We start from the raw sequence: 17,322 nt of genomic DNA on the forward strand, positions 1-17,322 counted from the left end.
CATGCAAAGATGTGCAAAGGGTGTTACATATAGTATTGATGCCAATAGGCTCTTTTTATTTCTTCCACAGCAGACAGAGGAATGGCCCTTTTTTGTGCAAGAAAGGCCTTTGCCTGAGCTGGGTCTAACAGAGCTCCTAAGAATTTCACTTAAGGTGACTGACTGAGATGGGATTTGGGATCAACTCCAGCACCCAAATGGCTTTGCACATTAGTTTACATCATCCTGAGAAGTGCTTTTGACCAGCCATTCATTCAGCTAGGAAAACACATGCACCCACTTGCATGCATAAGCACCACCACTGCCACTGCTGGGCATATTGTGAATGCTTGTGATGCGGACAATAGGCCAAAGGGCAGGATGCAGTATTGGAGTTGGTGCGTCCCTATTATGAATCTGAGATACATCCAAGTTATAAGAAGTATTGCTGTGTGGGTGTATGCATCCTTTAAATCTAAGGAGCATAGCCAGCAAGTGATGAGCGCTATTATATTCACTCCACGTCTGACACCGGTTAAATACATGCTAATCCCCCTATTGCATTAGGGGGTGGATTAGCGCCTATTTAACCCGCATTGGAGTGCGAGTTATACAGTGCGCTTGGCTGAGCGCACTGTATTGCATCGGCCCCACTGGTAGCCCTCTGGCGGTGCTCCACAGAGAGGGAGCCTGAAGCTGCCATCCACACAGACACTCTTTGGTTTAGGGCCATGCTCAACTGAGAGAGGGAGAATTCATCCATCACCTCAGGGGCTGCACACCAGAATTTTTCTGTTCACCCGGCCTAACCAGCTTTCACTTTCAGCACAGGAACCATCTGCTGGAGACAGAGAATACTGGAAGACTGGTGTCAGCACAGAAGTATATAAAGGAGTGACATCAGCGAGCCTGTTCTCTAGCTCCATATGCTGGTTGGCGTGCATGATCCACTTGTCTGGACTGGTCTGGATGAAGAGGAATGGATAGTTTTAAAGTGGCTTAAGTACACTGGCCTCCAAGTTATTTAACGCTATCCTGCAATTCCCCAGCTTCTCTGGGAGAAATCATGTTGGAAATAGTCCCAGATTACACCACACAAGAAGAATCTAAACAGCCAACAACATCAATTCATAGATGATATATCACATCCTCTACCACTTCTGCTGTGATTTAGGATTTATCAGTATAGCCATTCTTACTGGTAAAAAGAAACTGCTTACATATTTAAAAATGTACTTAAACTCACATGTCCATAAGAAATGTAAAGAGGGTACTACTACTCAAAATAAAGGATTTTTTTCATTTCCCTTAGGGTCATTTATAGTTATCAAGCTTTTCAGTCCTGTATTACCTAGTTCTGAAAGTTATAAAATAGTGCAGTTGCCATGTTAACCTTTACTTCTGTATATTCAAGTGGACTAAAACAAAAATACAAAATATATACTGTATAAGGTGATACCTTTTTAAACTTTACACATTTCTTGACCAGCTTTCATGAGCCAATACTCCCTTACTCAAATTAAAATAGAATGAGCAAAATATATTACCAGAAAGTAAGAGACGTGCCCCCCCCCCCCCCCTTCAAGTAATACAAGAAAAAACTTGCCACCAAAGGAAGGAGTAGGCTAGAACAGAACCTGTGAATGGAGGACAATAGAGTGGGAGTTGTGGATTTCTATATAAAACTCTGGAGATGGAGAAGCCCTGTCCCTTCCCAAACTGCTTATGCCTTTTCTGAACCAGGATCCCGTTCCCCACCTCATTCCTGAGAATAGGGTACAGCAGAAAAATTCACCACACATCTGTACTTTTAACTTTTACTAGTAGCATAAAACTGCATTCAAAGTGTAACAAGGAAAAGAGGGGGGGGGGGGGAGCAGAAATAAAGTAACGATGGGGCAAACAATGCAACATAACAGGTGTAAATACAGGTACTATGGTAAAATTATTTATGTACTTAATGTTGTCAATTTTTGTCAACTGCAGCTATCTTCTAAGCTATGGGGTACCCAGCCAATTTATGAACTTCATATTTACTAGCATTATCTTTGTGCTTAACAATAAAACAGAACTGGTGGGCCCAAACTGAAGTAGAAAAATGGCAAAGGCAGAAACTCAGTACTCTTCAGGTCTAATCAACTGTCTATTTTGACCTTTGGGGGGCCCCCCCCCCGTTTCTTTATGCCAGCAAAGTCCCTCTCAACAAAAGGAGTAAGTCCATCCCAATGTCCTTTCCTTGCAGCCCCTGGTTAGAAGGGTTTAACAGATTATTTTATTTCTTTTCTGCAGGCCTAGTATGAACTGCAGAAACAACTGCGGCTGATCTGTTCATGGATCAAACACCCCTTTCTGAACTGCTGTATACTTCTCTCTCATCACCAATGGGAAAAATCCTGGTGTGCCCTGCACCCTCCTGCTCTGGGATCCTGGTAATTCCAAAAGTCTCCTACCCTCCCAGTGAAAAAGCGCAGTTGCTTACCTGTAACAGGTGTTCTCCTAGGACAGCAGGATGAGAGTCCTCACATGTGGGTGACATCATCCGATGGAGCCCAGCACGGAAAACTTTTGTCAAAGCTTCTAGAAACTTTGACTGGCAGACTGAGCATGCTCAGCCTGCTGTCCATGCGTCCACGTGAGGTCCCCCCTTCAGTCTCGTAATAAAGCAAAATGCGAGCGAGAAATAACAAACCGAAGGTGAATCCAATATCGTGGGGTGGCGGGCGGGATCCCTGAGGACTAACATCCTGCTGTCTTAGGAGAACACCTGTAACAGGTAAGCAACTGCGTTTTCTCCTAGGTAGTCCTCACTTGTGGGTGAATACAGAGCTCCAGACTGCCCCAGTCGACCAGGGAGACCCACAGTAGCTGAACAAGGTGCCAACAGGCACAACACAACTGCAGCGCTGTGGGGAAAAACAGAGGGCAGTCTGGTCCCAAAAGGAGCATGATAAGAGACAGTTGGGTTCAGGACTGGAATAAATTGCGCAGGACAGACTGACCAAAGGCGCTGTCCTGCCAACTATCCCTGTCAAGGCAGTAGTGAGCAGCGAACGTGTGGAGAGAACTCCAGGTCGCAGCCCTGCAATTTTCAGCAATAGGGACCGCACGCAGATGGGCCACTGACGCCGCCAAAGCTTGCACAGAGTGAGCTTTCACTTTGCCGGCCAGCAGAAGGCCTGCCTGCTTGAAGCAGAAGGTGATGCAATCTGCTAGCCAGTTCGACAAGGTCTGCTTCCCCACTGCTGCTCCCAGTCTGTTGGGGTCAAAAGACATGAAGAGCTGGGTGGACTGACAATGGGCCCGCTGTACAATCCAAACAGGAGAGTGCCCGCTTGCAGTTCAGAGTGTGGAGAGCACATTCCCCTGCGTGGGAATGAGGCCTTGGAAAGAAGGTGAGCAGAATGATGGACTGATTGATATGGAAAGCAGTCACTACCTTAGGCAGAAATTTGGGATGCGTACCAGCACCACACGATCATGGAGGAACTTCATGTAGGGAGCAATCGTAACCAGGGCCTGGATCTCACTCACTCTGCGAGCAGAAGTGATTGCCACCAGGAACATGACTTTCCAGGTGAGGAACATCAGGTCACAGGACTTAAGAGGCTTGAACAGAGTCCACAATAGCCTTGCCAGGACAGCGTTGAGATCCCACGGGTTAGCCAGAGGTCACAGTGGGGGCTTTAGTTTGATGAGGCCCCGCATGAAGCGTCCGACTAGGAGCTAGACAGAAATGGGCGTACCAGCGACACCCTGGTGGTAGGCGCTGAGGTGCACGCAGACTGAGCTAGTCTAAAGGTCAGACTGACAGATGCCAGAGGTAATGAAGCAGGCAGGATGGTGAACAGGAGAAAGGGTCCAGTCCGTGACCACCGCATCAGATGGAGAAACACTTCCACTTTGAGCTGTAAAACTTCCTGATGGAAGGCTTCCGGGACGCAATCAAGACCCTGGCCAACCATCCGAGAGCAGCAAAGGCTGAAGGATCATGTGTTCAACATCAATGTGGTGAGGGCCAGGGCCCGGAGATTCGGGTGGTGCAGGGTGCCATAGTTCTGCGATATGAGGTCAGATGAAATCCCCAGCGGGATAGGCGCACGCTCTGACAGGTCCTGGAGGAGAGGGAACCACACCTGCCTTGCCCAGGAGGGTGCCACTAGGATCACGGTCCCCCCGTCCTCTTGGAGTTTCATCAGAGTTCTCGAGAGGAGCGGAATAGGGGGGTATGCATATAGGAGACCCTGCCCCCAATGAAGGAAGAAGGCATCGCAAGCCGGCTGGCCCTTCCCCAGCATCAGAATCTGCTCACCTTGTGACTGAGGGGAGGGGAAGTGAATAAGTCCACGTCTGGTGTATCCCAGCGGCGGAGCAAGTTGTCTGCCATCGCAGGGTTCAGGGACTACTTGTGTGACTGGAAGGCCCGACTGAGGCGGTACACCAGTGTGTTGAGGTGATCTGGCGGGTAGGTGGCCCACAGATACATCTCCCTGGAGAAGGTCCAATCCCAGACCTGCACTGCCTCCTGGCAGAGGAGGAACGAGCCCATGCTGCCCTGCTGGTTGATGTACCTTGTCCGTTCTGATGAGGATGATCTTGGAGGACAGCCTGTCCTGGAAGGTCCACAAGGTGTACCGGATCGCCCGAAGCTACAGAAAGTTTATCTGGCATTGGGCTTCGGCCGCAGTCCAGAGGCCTTGAGTATGCAGGCCGTCCATGTGGGCCCCCCACCCCTGAGGTGAGGCATCGGTGATGAGGGTCATCTTGAGGCGGCACAGGTTGAAAAGGGAGCCCGCTCTCCAAATTGGGAAGGGATTCCCACCAGGACAGGGAGGAGCAGAGGGGGTCCATGACCACAACGGGAGCCTCTAGATCCTGGGATGCTTGCTGCCACTGGGACCACAAGGCACACTGAGGGTTCCTCATACAGAGGTGGGCAAAGGGGGGGGGGGTCACATGGACAGAAGCCACCATGTGGCCCAGCAGGCGGAGCAGTAGGCGGGCTGGTATCCTCTTGCTGTTGCGAACGAGGGTGGCCAGCAAGGTGAGGGCGACCTCCCAGTCCCTGGGCAGCAAGGCCTTTGCTTGTGCCATGTCCAGTCTGCCACTGATGAAGTCTAGCTGTGGAGACGGACAGAGATGCGACTTGGGGAAGTTAATGACAAATCCCAAAGTCTGCAGGGTCTGAACTGTCAGGCCAGCGCTTGCAAGGCTCAAGAGTGGGAGTCGCTCCTGATTAGCCAATCGTTCAGGTAAGGAAAAACATGGACCGAGCAATGCCTGAGGTAGGCAGCACCACCGCCAATCATTTGGTGATGACGCGTGGGGCCGATGCCAGCCCAAAGAGCAGCACCTTATATTGAAAAAGTGCCATCCTCACCAGAAAGTGGAGGTACTTCCTGTAGTTGGGGAGAATCAGAATATGGGCATAAGCCTCCTTTAAGTCAAGGGACTTAAAGGAGACTTATGCCCATATTTAGAATTTTTCTCTTTTGAGAAAGATGTTTAGCGCCCTGAGGTCGAGAATGGAGTGCAAGCCGCCGTTCCGGAACTAGGAAGTACTATGAGTAGAAGTCATGGCCCCGCTGTTTGTGAGGAACAGGTTCTACTGCACCCGCCGCAAGAAGGGCGGAAAGTTCTGATTGAAGAACGACCTGATGAGCGGACGAACCCCACGATAGACACGGGGGAGCAGTCTCTGAGACCCTGCTGAAATTCAGGCGGTAGCTCTGGTGGACAATGGAGAGGACCCATTGGTCAGATATGATCGCCTCCCAACGGTGGGCAAAGCAAAGGAGCCTGCCACCAACCAGGGGACTGAACACTAGGGGAACCAGCATCTGGCTCATGCCCCCTCACCGTCAGTCAAAAGCCCTTAGATGGAGCCTGCTGGGTCCTCAGAGCCTGTTGCCGGCCGCGACCCCTGGAGCTGATCAAAGGCGGGCGAGCATGGGCAGCTGGAGGATAGTATTTCCTTGGCCGCTAAAAAGGTTTGCGAGAGCCCGACCTAGAGGCTTTCCTGGCGGAGGATGGGCCTTCTGAGGGGCTGGCAGAAAGTTGCTGAAGAGTATCATGCTGATCTTTCAGCTGTGCCATGGCCTCTTTCACTTTGTCCCCAGATAGGTTCTCACCTGTAGAGGGGAGATCTGCGAATGGCTTGAACTTCCGGCCAGAGTCCTGAGTCTCAGAGCCATGCCAGTCATCTGGCGTCAATATCTCCGGTGGCCAGGCAGGCTGCGGTCTTGAACACATCATAGGTGGACCTCACCTCATGCTTACCCGCTTCAAGGCACAGCGCAACAATAGCTGCAAGAGATTCCTGCTGCTGTTGGGGAAGGTGCTCAGCAAAATCTTAGACTTATTTCCACAGATTGCGGTTGTATTGGGTCATATACAACTGGTAGGCTGCAATGCAGGCTACCAGCATGGCACCCTGAAACGTTTTCTTCCCTATGCCATCGCGTTCCATGGTTCACGCCCTAGAGGGGCGAAAGTGTGCGTCTGGGAACGTCTAGCCTTCTTCAGGGTAGACTCCACAGCCGCCGACTGGTGGGGGGAGATGCCTCCTTTCAAAGCCCACAGCCTGCTGCACTAACTAGGTGGCATCGGCCTTCCTGTTGACTGGGGATGGGGACACAGACACCGGGTGTTCCCTTATATGGAGGAAAAGCTCCTTAAAAATGTCATGGATAGGCACTGCCACGATTTCTTTGGGAGCATCGATGAACTGGAGAATCTCCAGCACCTTATGACGGGTATCCTCCTCCAAAAGGAGCTGGAAGGGGATGGCTTCTGCCATTGCCCTTACAAAGCTCACAAACGAAAGGTCTTCAGGCAGAGATAGATGCCGCTCCTCCGGTGGGGAAGGCTCTGAGAGGGTGTCAACTGAGAACTCAGAGGCTAATTCTGAAGAGTCGTCACCCCATGGGTCATAAGGATCCTCCTCCTCACTGGGGCCTGGGCACAGAGGGCAGTTGGCCTAGCCCCAAGGGCACCGGAGGCCATGGGGGCACAGATGGAATCTATGAAACCCCCCCGACATCGAGGGAGGCATTGGCTGTGGCAAGCCGGGAGGAACCAGCGGCAGCCCGGGGAACTGCAGGCAAGGTTGCCCAGTTCCCAAGGCCTCATCCTCCTCAGAGGACCCGGGATCGCTCCAGTGGAGGGCATCTGTGGCCGTGGAGGCATCGGTTGTGTTGGTAGGATGCCAACAAGGATGTCCAGACGCTCCAGCAGGGGTGGGAGCATCGATGGCGGTGTGCTCCAGAGCTCAACGCTCTGGAGCACTTTGAGCACTGCAGACTGCACCCTGTGGTCCGGACTGATGGAGGGGGGACAAGGCGTTGCCAGCATGCCCTCTGGTTCCCGAGGTGGATGGCACCCTGCACCGGAGTCTGTGGAGAACGGTGATTATGCTTTCTGGACTTCCGGTGCTCGGGTTGGTCTTTCCCCAGCACCAAGGATGTCGATGACCCCAAGGTCTGCGGGAGGGGAGAGACCACAGAGAATCGATCTCTCTCTCCCTGATCTTTAGGGGTGCTGGATAGTTGGATCGGAAGAGGAAGGGATAGAGATGGAGATGGTTCCCCGCGATCCTTGGGCATCGAGGACACTGAAGCTGGAGTGGAAGATTTCGGAGTCCGAAAAAGCTTCTCCATTTTATCTAGGCGTCCCAGACAACCTTTGGGTGCATTTGGTCACATAACTAGCACCCACGGACGTCGTGCGAGACCCACAGGCAAAGGATACAGACCTCGTGCGGGTCCATGATAGACATGGTCCGCGGGCACTGAAGGCACCATTGAAAACCTGACGATATCGAAAAGGAGGCCGGCTCGCAGTCGATGGCAGACGAGCACGACAGTGCAAGAGTTGGGAATAGACTGCGAAGAATGACAAAAAAGCCAAAAACAAGGGTACCTACTGCAAAGGAAGGAACAGACCTCGAAGGAGGACCTGATGAGGAAAACACTACTCGAAAATGTTTTGAACAATTTCAAGGAGTTTGAGTTCCACAACTGCGAGGCTACTGCACCGCAGAAAAGAAGAGACTGAATGGGGACCTCGTGTGGACATGCAGAAAGCAGCAGGCTCCACTGGATGATGTCACCCACATGTGAGGACTACCATCCTGCTTGTCCTAGGAGAACTTTTCTCTCTTTTTTGTCCAAACAGCTTTCCTTTTTCTCTGGACATAGATCCCTCCCCCCTCTCTGCAGCTCAAGTCTGAGCCATACACCCTCAGCACAGCCCAGGAAATAGCCAGAGAGCCCGCAGTTTCGTTTTGTTTAATCCCCATGACAGAGAAAATGCTTCCTGCTTAGTAGCCAGCTCCCATAGACTCACAAAGCCAGGTGATCTCTTCCTCTGCCTGATGTTCAGAAGACAGCAGAAGGAGAAATTATGTCTTACCTATTAATTTCCTTTCCTTTACTTCTGCTACAGTCCAGAACATTTGGGTATATCCTCTCATCCAGCACATATGGAGGCAGAGTTCTATATTTTTTTTTAAATGACATCACTAGAATATATGATGTTCAGAACCAATTCAGCCAGTTTACTACTGTCAAAGCTAAAAACCGAATAACAATATATCAGAAAGTGATAGACAAAAATAAGCTTGTTTGCAGTGCCCTAGCCTAATAAGCTGAGGATAATACAACACAACTATTAATTTAAAATTCTTTAAGGAAGCCAAGTCCAAATGCAACAACCAGTAAATATGAAAATAGCTAAATTAATTTTGACTAAAAATCTTAAACTTTATATATAATAGGAGGGATTCTGGACTGGTGTAGCAGAAGTAAAGGAAATTAAAAAGGTAAGAATTTCTCCTTCCTCTACCTTCTGCTCCACCAGTCCCGAACCTATAGGCAATACCAAAGCCCGTCTAAGGGTAAATAGATGACAATCCCACCTTCAAGACAGAAGATCCAAAAATGACATCTTGTCTAGCAAGAAGATCCAACCTATAATGCCTTGCAAATGTTCCCAAGGAAGTCCATGTTGCTGCCTTACAAATCTCCACTGAACTTACTGAACATCTTTCAGCCCACAACAAAGCTTGTGCTCATGTTGAATGGGCCTTAAATCATTCTAGGTACCATTCTACCCTGTAATAAGCAAGCTGAAAAAATGCTTTTTTTTTTTTTTTTAAAACCATCTAGCAATCAAAGTCTTTGAAGCCAATTCTTCTTTTCATGGTCCACAATAAAGAAACAACCTCTCAGACTTACGAAAATCTTTAGTTTTCTCAAGGCAAAACTTTAAGCAGCTCCTAACATTCAAAAATCTTCATATGAAAAGAAGATACTACCTTAGGTAAAAAGGAAATAACTGGCCTCAAAATAACTAAAATTTTTTAAACCTCGAATTCATCTTGCAGAAGTAATTGCTACCAAGAGACTATCTTTAAGGTTAAATCCTTAATTGTAGCTTCACTTAAAGGCTCAAAAGGAAGTTAACGATTGTAAAACTAAATTTAAACTCCAATAAGGAAAGACAGATCTGATAGGACAACGTATGTGTTTCACCTCACTTAGAGTGCAGTTGCTTACCTGTAACAGGTGTTCTCCTAGGACAGCAGGATGTTAGTCCTCACAGATGGGTGACATCGTCCTATGAAGCCCGGCACGGAAAACTTTTGTCAAAGTTTTTAGAAGCTTTGATTGGCAGACTGAGCTCGCCCAGCGTGCCACTATCCACACATCCATGCGAGGTCCCCCTTCAGTCTTGTAATATAGATAAAAAATACAAACGAAAAATAAAACAAACAGAAGGAGAACTCAACTCCGTGGGGTGGTGAGCAGGATTCTTGAGGACTAATATCCTGCTGTCCTAGGAGAACACCTGCTACAGGTAAACAACTACGCTTTCTCCTAGGACGAGCAGGATGGTAGTCCTCACAGATGGTGAATACCAAGCTGCAGACTGTCCCCTTCAGCAAGAGAGATCAACAGTTACCGGACAAAGTGCCAACAGGCACAACAACTGCGGTGCTGTTGGTCAGCAGGGGAGGGCCTGGTCCCAACCAGGGGATCTAGGCAGAAAGAGTTGGGTTTAAGTCTGGAAGAGATTGCACAGCATGGATTGGCTGAAGGCACTGTCCTGGTGACCATCTTTGTCCAAGCAGTAGTGGGCCGTGAACGTGTGAAGGGAACACCATGTTGCAGTGCGGCAAATTTTGACAATGGGAACCGCTCGCAGATGAGCCATCAATTTCACCATGGCCTGTGCAGATTGATCTTTGATGTGGCCTGTCAGCTGAAGGCCAGCCTGCGTATGGCAGAAGGCGTTGCAATCTGCCAGCCAGTTGGATAGAGTCTGTGTACCCACCACCACTCCCAGCCTATTAGTATCGAAGGACACAGAGAGCTGAGTGGACTGCCTGTGATCGGCTGTGCGATGTAAATAGAAAGCCAGGGCCCTCTTGCAGTCCAAAGTATGAAGACCCCGTTCTCCTGGGTGGGAATGAGGCTTAGGAAAGAATGTGGGAAAAAAAGTGGACTGACTGTTGTGGAAATCTGTCACAACTTTAGGCAGGAATATAGGGTGTGCATGCAAGACCACACGATCATGAAAAAAACTTGTTATTGGCAGGTATATAACCAAGGCCTGAAGCTCACTGACTCTACGAGTTAAAGTAATCGCCACTAGGAATGTAACTTTCCAGGTGAGGAATTTTGGATCGCAGGAACGCAACAGTTTGAAGGGAGGACACAAGCCACATTAGGACAATGTTGAGGTCCCAAGACACAACAGGAGGCCAGAGGGGGCTTTAATTGAAGCAGACCCCTCATAAAGCGACCCACTAAAGACTGCACCAGCGACACCTCGATAGTATGCACTAACAGTGCTAAGATGAACCCTGACTGAGCTGGTTTGAAGTCCAGATTCGGAAAGGTGACAAGTATTCCAACAGCCTGTGAAGGGGGCATGTGAAAGGATCCAAGTCATGCCTCACACCATAAGGTGGAGAATCTTCTCCATTTCAAACTGTAAGACTTCCTCATGGAAAGCTTCCTAGAAGCCATCAGCACCTAGGAGACACTGTCCGATAGGTCCAGAGGCTGAAGAACTAGGCTCTCAACATCCATGCTGTTAGGGCCAACACCCGGAGGTTCGGATGGCGCAGGGTGCCCTGGTTCTGAGTTATCAGATCAGGTGCGGTCCCCAACCGAATGGAATCCCTGATCGACAGATCCCGAAGGAGAAGGAACCAGATCTGTCAGGGCCAATGAGGCACCACGAGGATCATGGTCCCTCTGTCTTGTTGAAGTTTCAGTAGGGTCTAAAAGAGGAGCGGGAGAGGAGAGTACACGTACAGCAGGCCCTTTCCCCAATGAAGGGAGAAGGCGTCGCAGGATAGATGTCCGCCCCCGGCAACAGGAAACAGAAACAGCTTACCTTGTAATTGTACAGGGAGGCAAAGAGGTCCACATCTGGGGTTCCCCACCAATGAAAAATTCTGGCAGCTATCTCCGGATTTAGGGACCATTTGTGCGACTGAAAGGAGCGACTCAGCTGATCCACCAGTACGTTCAGAGTCCCAGGCAGGTACGTTGCTCGTAGTGACATCCTCTGTGACAGTGCCCAGGACCACACCTGCACCGCCGTGTGACAGAGGATTAACTATCCCATGCCTCCCTGTTTGTTGACATACCACATCGCAACTTGGTTGCCCATCCGAATCAGGACTTCCTTGTGTGACAACCGGTCCCGGAACACCCAGAGGGCATAACGGATTGCCCAAAGCTCTAAAACGTTTGACAGCGGGCTTAGTGGGCAGTCCAGAGACCTTGCATGCGGAGGCAGTCCACATGGGCTTCCCTGCCCGGAGGAGAGGTGTTGGTGGTGAGGACCACTTGAGGCGGGGCAGCCTGGAAGGGAATTCCTTGCTCCAAATTGGAGAAGTTTTCCCACCAGAGATACCCTCAGAGGTTCCGTGACTGAGAGACAGGTCTCAAGGTCCTGGGAGGCCTGTTGCTACTGTGACCACAAGGTCCATTGTGTCCTTCACATGCACAGCTGGGCAAGAGGGGTAACATGGACTGAAGCTGCCATGTGGTCCAACAGAGCACCAAGCAGGCACTCACATGCCGGCTGCTGTACACGAAGGTTGCCAACGAGGCAAGGGCAAGAGCCCGATCAAGGGGAAGAAATGCTTTCACTTACGCCATGTCCAGCTTGGCTCCTATAAAGTCCAGTCGGGGAGACAGGCAGAGGTGAGACTTTGGGTGGTTGATTAGAAACCCCAAGGACTGCAGTGTCTGCACGGTCAGGGCTAAAGCATTCAAGCTCATCTGTGCAGGAATCTCTCGATCAACCAATCATCTAGGTACGGGAAGACGTGCACTGCACAGTACCTGAGGTACACAGCCACCACCACTAGGCATTTGGTGAAGACGCGAGGGGCTGAGGCCAACCCAAAGGGCTATACCTTGTACTGGTAGTGAGCCTTCCCCACCACGAAGCGGAGTTATTTTCTGTGGCCAGGGAAGATAGTTATGAGTGTAAGCTTCCTTAAGATCGAGGGAGCAGAACCAGTCTGCTCTTTTGAGGAGGGGTATCAGACTGCCCAGAGAAACCATCTTGAACTTTTCTCTTAAGAGAAATTTGTTCAACGCCCTGAGGTTGAGAATGGGACGCAAGTCTCAGTTTCTCTTCGGAATGATGAAATAGCTTGAATAGAACCCTCGGCCCTGCTGAGGGCGAGGAAAGGGTTCTACCTCATGTTATGAGAAGGGCAAAGAGTTCTGTTTGAAGTATGACCTGCTGGGCAGATGATCCCCACGATGGACATGGAGGAAGAGTTCTCTGGAAGCTGTCTGAAATTGAGCTAGTACTCCTGATAGACAAGGGTAAGGAATCAGTGATCCGAAGTGATAGCCCTCCAGTGGTGGGCAAAGCTGATAAGCCTACCTCTTACTTGGGAATCTGATACCGGGTGGTGGGGAGGTACATTTGGCTGACTCGTGCTCCCTCAGCGCCAGTCAAAAGCCCGTAGCCGGGGCGCTGGTTGAGGCCTGGGTGCTCACTGTTGACAGGAACGGCCCCTGCAGCTAGTGCTCAGCGTGCGAGCTTGAGAGGTGGGAGGATATTTCCTCTGGAACTTGGCCTGGAAGATTTTCTAGCAGAAGGAGGAGCGTCCAAAGCACTAATGGAGAGCTGTTGGAGGGTTTTGTGGTGGTCTTTCAACTGAGCTACTGCATCCCAGATCTTATTCCCCAAAGAGGTGTCCCCCTGTTCATGGGAGGTCAGCCAGTTTCTCCTGCACCTCTGAACGGAGGTCAGAAGCCTGGAACCAGGCCATTCTATGAGGCCGATGCCCACGGTGGCTACATCGTAGGTGGATCTCATCTCGTGTTTGCCAGTCTATACACCCTGCAGGGCAATGGCAGAGAGCGACTCCTGTTGCTGCTGCGGCAAGCTCTCTGCGAGGTCCTGGACCTGTTTCCACAGGTTGTGGTTGTATTGGGTCAAATACAACTGATAGGCGGCAATACAGGTGACGAGTATAGTGCCCTGAAAGACCTTTCTGCCCAGAGCATCAAGCTCCCTATGTTCTCGCCCCAGAGGGGCAGAGGCATGGGTATGGGAGTGCTTTGCCTTTTTGAGGGCAGATTCCACAACACCAACTGGTGAGGGAGGTGCCACTTCTCGAATCCCAAGGCCTGCTGTACCAAATAGGTGGCGTCTGCCATCCTATTGACTGGAGATATGGAGATCGGGTGTTCCCACATCCGAAGGAGAAGGTCCTTAAAGATGTCGTGGATGGAAACAGTCAATTTCCTTAGGATTGTCGACAAACTGGAGTACTTCCAACACGTTATGTCCTGCATCCTCCATAAGAAATTGGAAGGGAAAAGCTTTGCCATGGCCCTGATGAACCCCGCAAAGGAGAGGTCATCTGGTGGGGGACGGGGACCGATGCCCTTCCTCTGACGGGGAAGGCTCGGATAGGGGGTCATCCAAGAATTCAGATGAAGATTGAGGAATCCTCCCCCCACAGGTCATAAGGGCCCTTCTTCCTCACAAAGGCCATCGTGGGGTTGGCAAGGGCGAGGCATGTGGAAGACCCTAGCTGTGGACTCCAAAGGTACTGTGGGAATCTGAATGTTAGGAAATATTAGCAAAGGAATGGAGAATAAAACAAAGTGTCTCATTATGTTTGACATTCTGATCACCACATCTCAAAAAAGGTTTAGTTGAACTGGAAAAGATATAGAGAAAGGTGATCAAAATGACAAAGAAAATAGTATGGCTCTCCTAGGAGGAAAGGCTAAAGAGGTTAGGGCTGTTCAGCTTGGAAAAAAAGATGGCTGAGAGGGATATGATAGAGGTTTATAAAATCATGAGTGGAATAGAACAAGTAAATGTGAATCTGTTTACTCTTTCAGATAAAACTAGGGGGCACTCCATGAAGTCTCCATCTGCTGATAGTGGTGCATGACCCACTTGTTTCTGGGTTTATCTGTCTGGATGCTAAGAAAGCATATATTTACTGCAAGTCTGAATTAATCTTTAAAGAATAGGATAAATTTAAATTAAAAACCTGATGCATCATTAGTACTCTTCCATCTGCTGAAGGCAGAAAATACTGATTAACTGTCACTGCAATACAAATAAGTACTAATGATGTCAGAGAAAAAGTCATGAGGTCTGCCTCCATCCACTGCAAGGAGAACATAACCCAAACATTCTGGACTGGTATAGCAGGATGAGAAGGAAGTTACTATTCTAATTTGCCGTCACCACCACCACCCTCTGGATCTATCTTGAACATGCCTGAAATCTTGTCACCAAGTTACTGCCACTTGTAAGCTACTCCAAGCATCCAGTACATGTAAAGAAACAAGTCCCATCACATTTCCTCTAAGCTTCATGACCCAGTTTCAAAACATAACCCCTTGACATCATCAGAAAACTTGGAAATTATCCAAAACTATTTCTAGCTTTAGATTTCATAAAATTGTGATAGGTATGATATAAGCAGTAAAGAAAAACAAAATTGCCTTGTATATTGTCTAGATAAACAGTTGTGTTGATGGCATGCACATTACCTGCAGAACTCTCATCTGTTCTCTTTATTTCTTCTATCTTATATGGTGTTAATGTTACATCTGTTTTTTTTAAATCATTCGTTTTCAATGTGATGTGGCTGACCTCTGAACCAGCATCAATCGGAGCATTTTCTAATTCAGTTTTCAAGCCGGCTAGCTTCCTACTTTTTTCCCTGTTGGGTATAGCTAAAATAAAAATGGCAAGCAAAATGTTTGTTCAAGTATACATCATCACTTTTTGCTCTTACACTGTTACTGTTTTATCCTTCAAGAAAGGCATCATAAAAATTAAAGACTTGTCACTCTTTGGTGAATCAGGATCAGTTAAAGAAAGCACCTAGTCAAATTGTTAATGCTTCCAAACAGAAAACATTTAATATGCAAAAGCTCCTGTCTTCAATTTAATGTGTTGCCAGACTGACAAAAGAGCAAGCAAGGGTCAGCATTCAAGGAAGATCACATTTTTGATAGCTCCAAAAAACAGATCTGGTCAATAGCCGTCCAATGTGGAAGTTATCAAAGGATAACGTGCCCAGCCTCTCTCGCATCCTAGTAGTTGTGGTGTATTCTCTTCTCAGTAAGTTACTAAAGAGCCTTATTTACTAAGCTCCCCCCCGCCCCCCCGAGACACAAAGGGAAAATGCCTTAGTAAATCAGGTCCCAATTTGGAGTGGATGCCCCATTTCCTTTAAAAAGGAAGGCAGGCGACACTTTCAGTTTTGTCTTTTTTTTTTTTTTTTTAATAATTGCCATAATTTGCACTCCCTCCATCTAGTGAATCTATTTTATTTCTACAAATAGAAACAAATACACAGAACAGAGTTGGAGGGGGGTAAGGGAGATGGTTCCTCAGCATAAATGGAAACAAAATGGCTAAAGAAAGTTGCACATATGCCAGTTTAGAGCTCTCATCACCTTCCCTCCTCCCAGTTTAATATACTGTATTCTAAGCTTTTAGATCAGTGCCCAAACTTTTACAGTTACATCTAGTGCCTGTCGAGTGACAATCACTTGGTCCCAAGTTACTAAGCTTATTTCTCAGACATAGAATGGGAAAAAGCCTTAAATCAGGCCATAGATGGGTTGCTCAACAAAGGCGTGTTCAGTTCTTACAACCCCCCGCCAAAAAACAAATAAAACCAAACAAAAGCAAAGCAAAACAAAAACACCCCCCCCACACACACACACTATTTTCTATATAAATCATATTCAAATAACTGAAAGTAATCCACTTTGAAGATTCCAAAAAACAAATCCCTGGGTTTTAAACTTGTATGCATTTTTTATACTAGTTTTAATGAAACAAAGTGTTATATTAGAAAATCATATTCAAATTTCTGCTGAGGAGTTTCACTTTTACCCATAGGCAGGGGGAAATTCGGTATGTTGGGGAGGGGCTAATTTCTGATATTCTACTTCTGGTCTTCAAAAGCAGCACGTCAAGAAATGTTGTACCTATCTTTCCTTTGCTGATAGCCTTAGCAGTAGAGGAGGACCGGAAGGCTCATCTGCATACTGCTCCCAGCATCCCCCGGGAGGAGTCCAGAAGTCACCGCAAGCGATCCAGGGATTGACGTCCATAGCCCCAGCTTCCAGAGGCCCTGCCCCCTTTGCAGTAGAGGAGGACTGGAAGGCTCATCTGCATACGGCTCCCAGCATCCCCCGGGAGAGGAGTCCAGAAGTCACCACAAGCGATCCAGGGATTGACGTCCATAGCCCCAGCTTCCAGAGGCCCTGCCCCCTTTGCAGTAGAGGAGGACCGGAAGGCTCATCTGCATACGGCTCCCAGCATCCCCCAGGAGAGGAGTCCAGAAGTCACCGCAAGCGATCCAGGGATTGACGTCCATAGCCCCAGCTTCTAGAGGCCCCGCCCCCTTTGCAGTAGAGGAGGACCTGAAGCGAGCGCCTAATGGCATACAAATCTCAAACCCTTCCATTAACTGAGTGAAGATTAATTTAACGGTGGTTAAAGAGGATTGGTAAGTATAGCTTTCAGAAATTTTTGGGCTTATAAAAGTTTGGTGAAAGATGAAATTAAGGGATATATTCTTTAGAGTTTGTGTGTGTCTGAGGTAATAAGCAAGCCAGAGATAGTTAATTCTAGTGTCTGTCTTTCCCACCCACTCAACCATTGATTTTTAGGCATGAGACACTTTCTCATTAAAAATCAATCAGGGTCTTATCTAAATCATACTATTGTACCAGCCCTTATTGAAAGTTTAATCATCCCCTTGTAGGACACTAGCTGATTAATTAGAAAATGCACCTGTAATTTTAAACTAAT

At 48.4% G+C, this 17,322-nt stretch overlaps 1 protein-coding gene across 4 annotated transcripts in view; it reads right to left on the reverse strand.

Moving 5' to 3' along the window:
• SGO1 (shugoshin 1) overlaps positions 1-17,322 on the reverse strand; it is a 102,076-nt gene that overhangs the window by 3,605 nt on the left and 81,149 nt on the right. For 3 of the 4 annotated variants that reach the window (XM_029589285.1, XM_029589286.1, XM_029589288.1), the window contains one exon: positions 15,039-15,224. The exons of the other annotated variant lie outside the window; for it this stretch is intronic. In XM_029589285.1, the coding sequence (XP_029445145.1) occupies positions 15,039-15,224 (186 nt within the window). The remainder of the gene's footprint in view (positions 1-15,038; positions 15,225-17,322) is intronic. 4 annotated transcript variants of the gene reach the window in all.

This window comes from Rhinatrema bivittatum, chromosome 2 (genome assembly GCF_901001135.1).
Source record: "Rhinatrema bivittatum chromosome 2, aRhiBiv1.1, whole genome shotgun sequence".
Lineage (NCBI taxonomy): Eukaryota > Metazoa > Chordata > Amphibia > Gymnophiona > Rhinatrematidae > Rhinatrema > Rhinatrema bivittatum.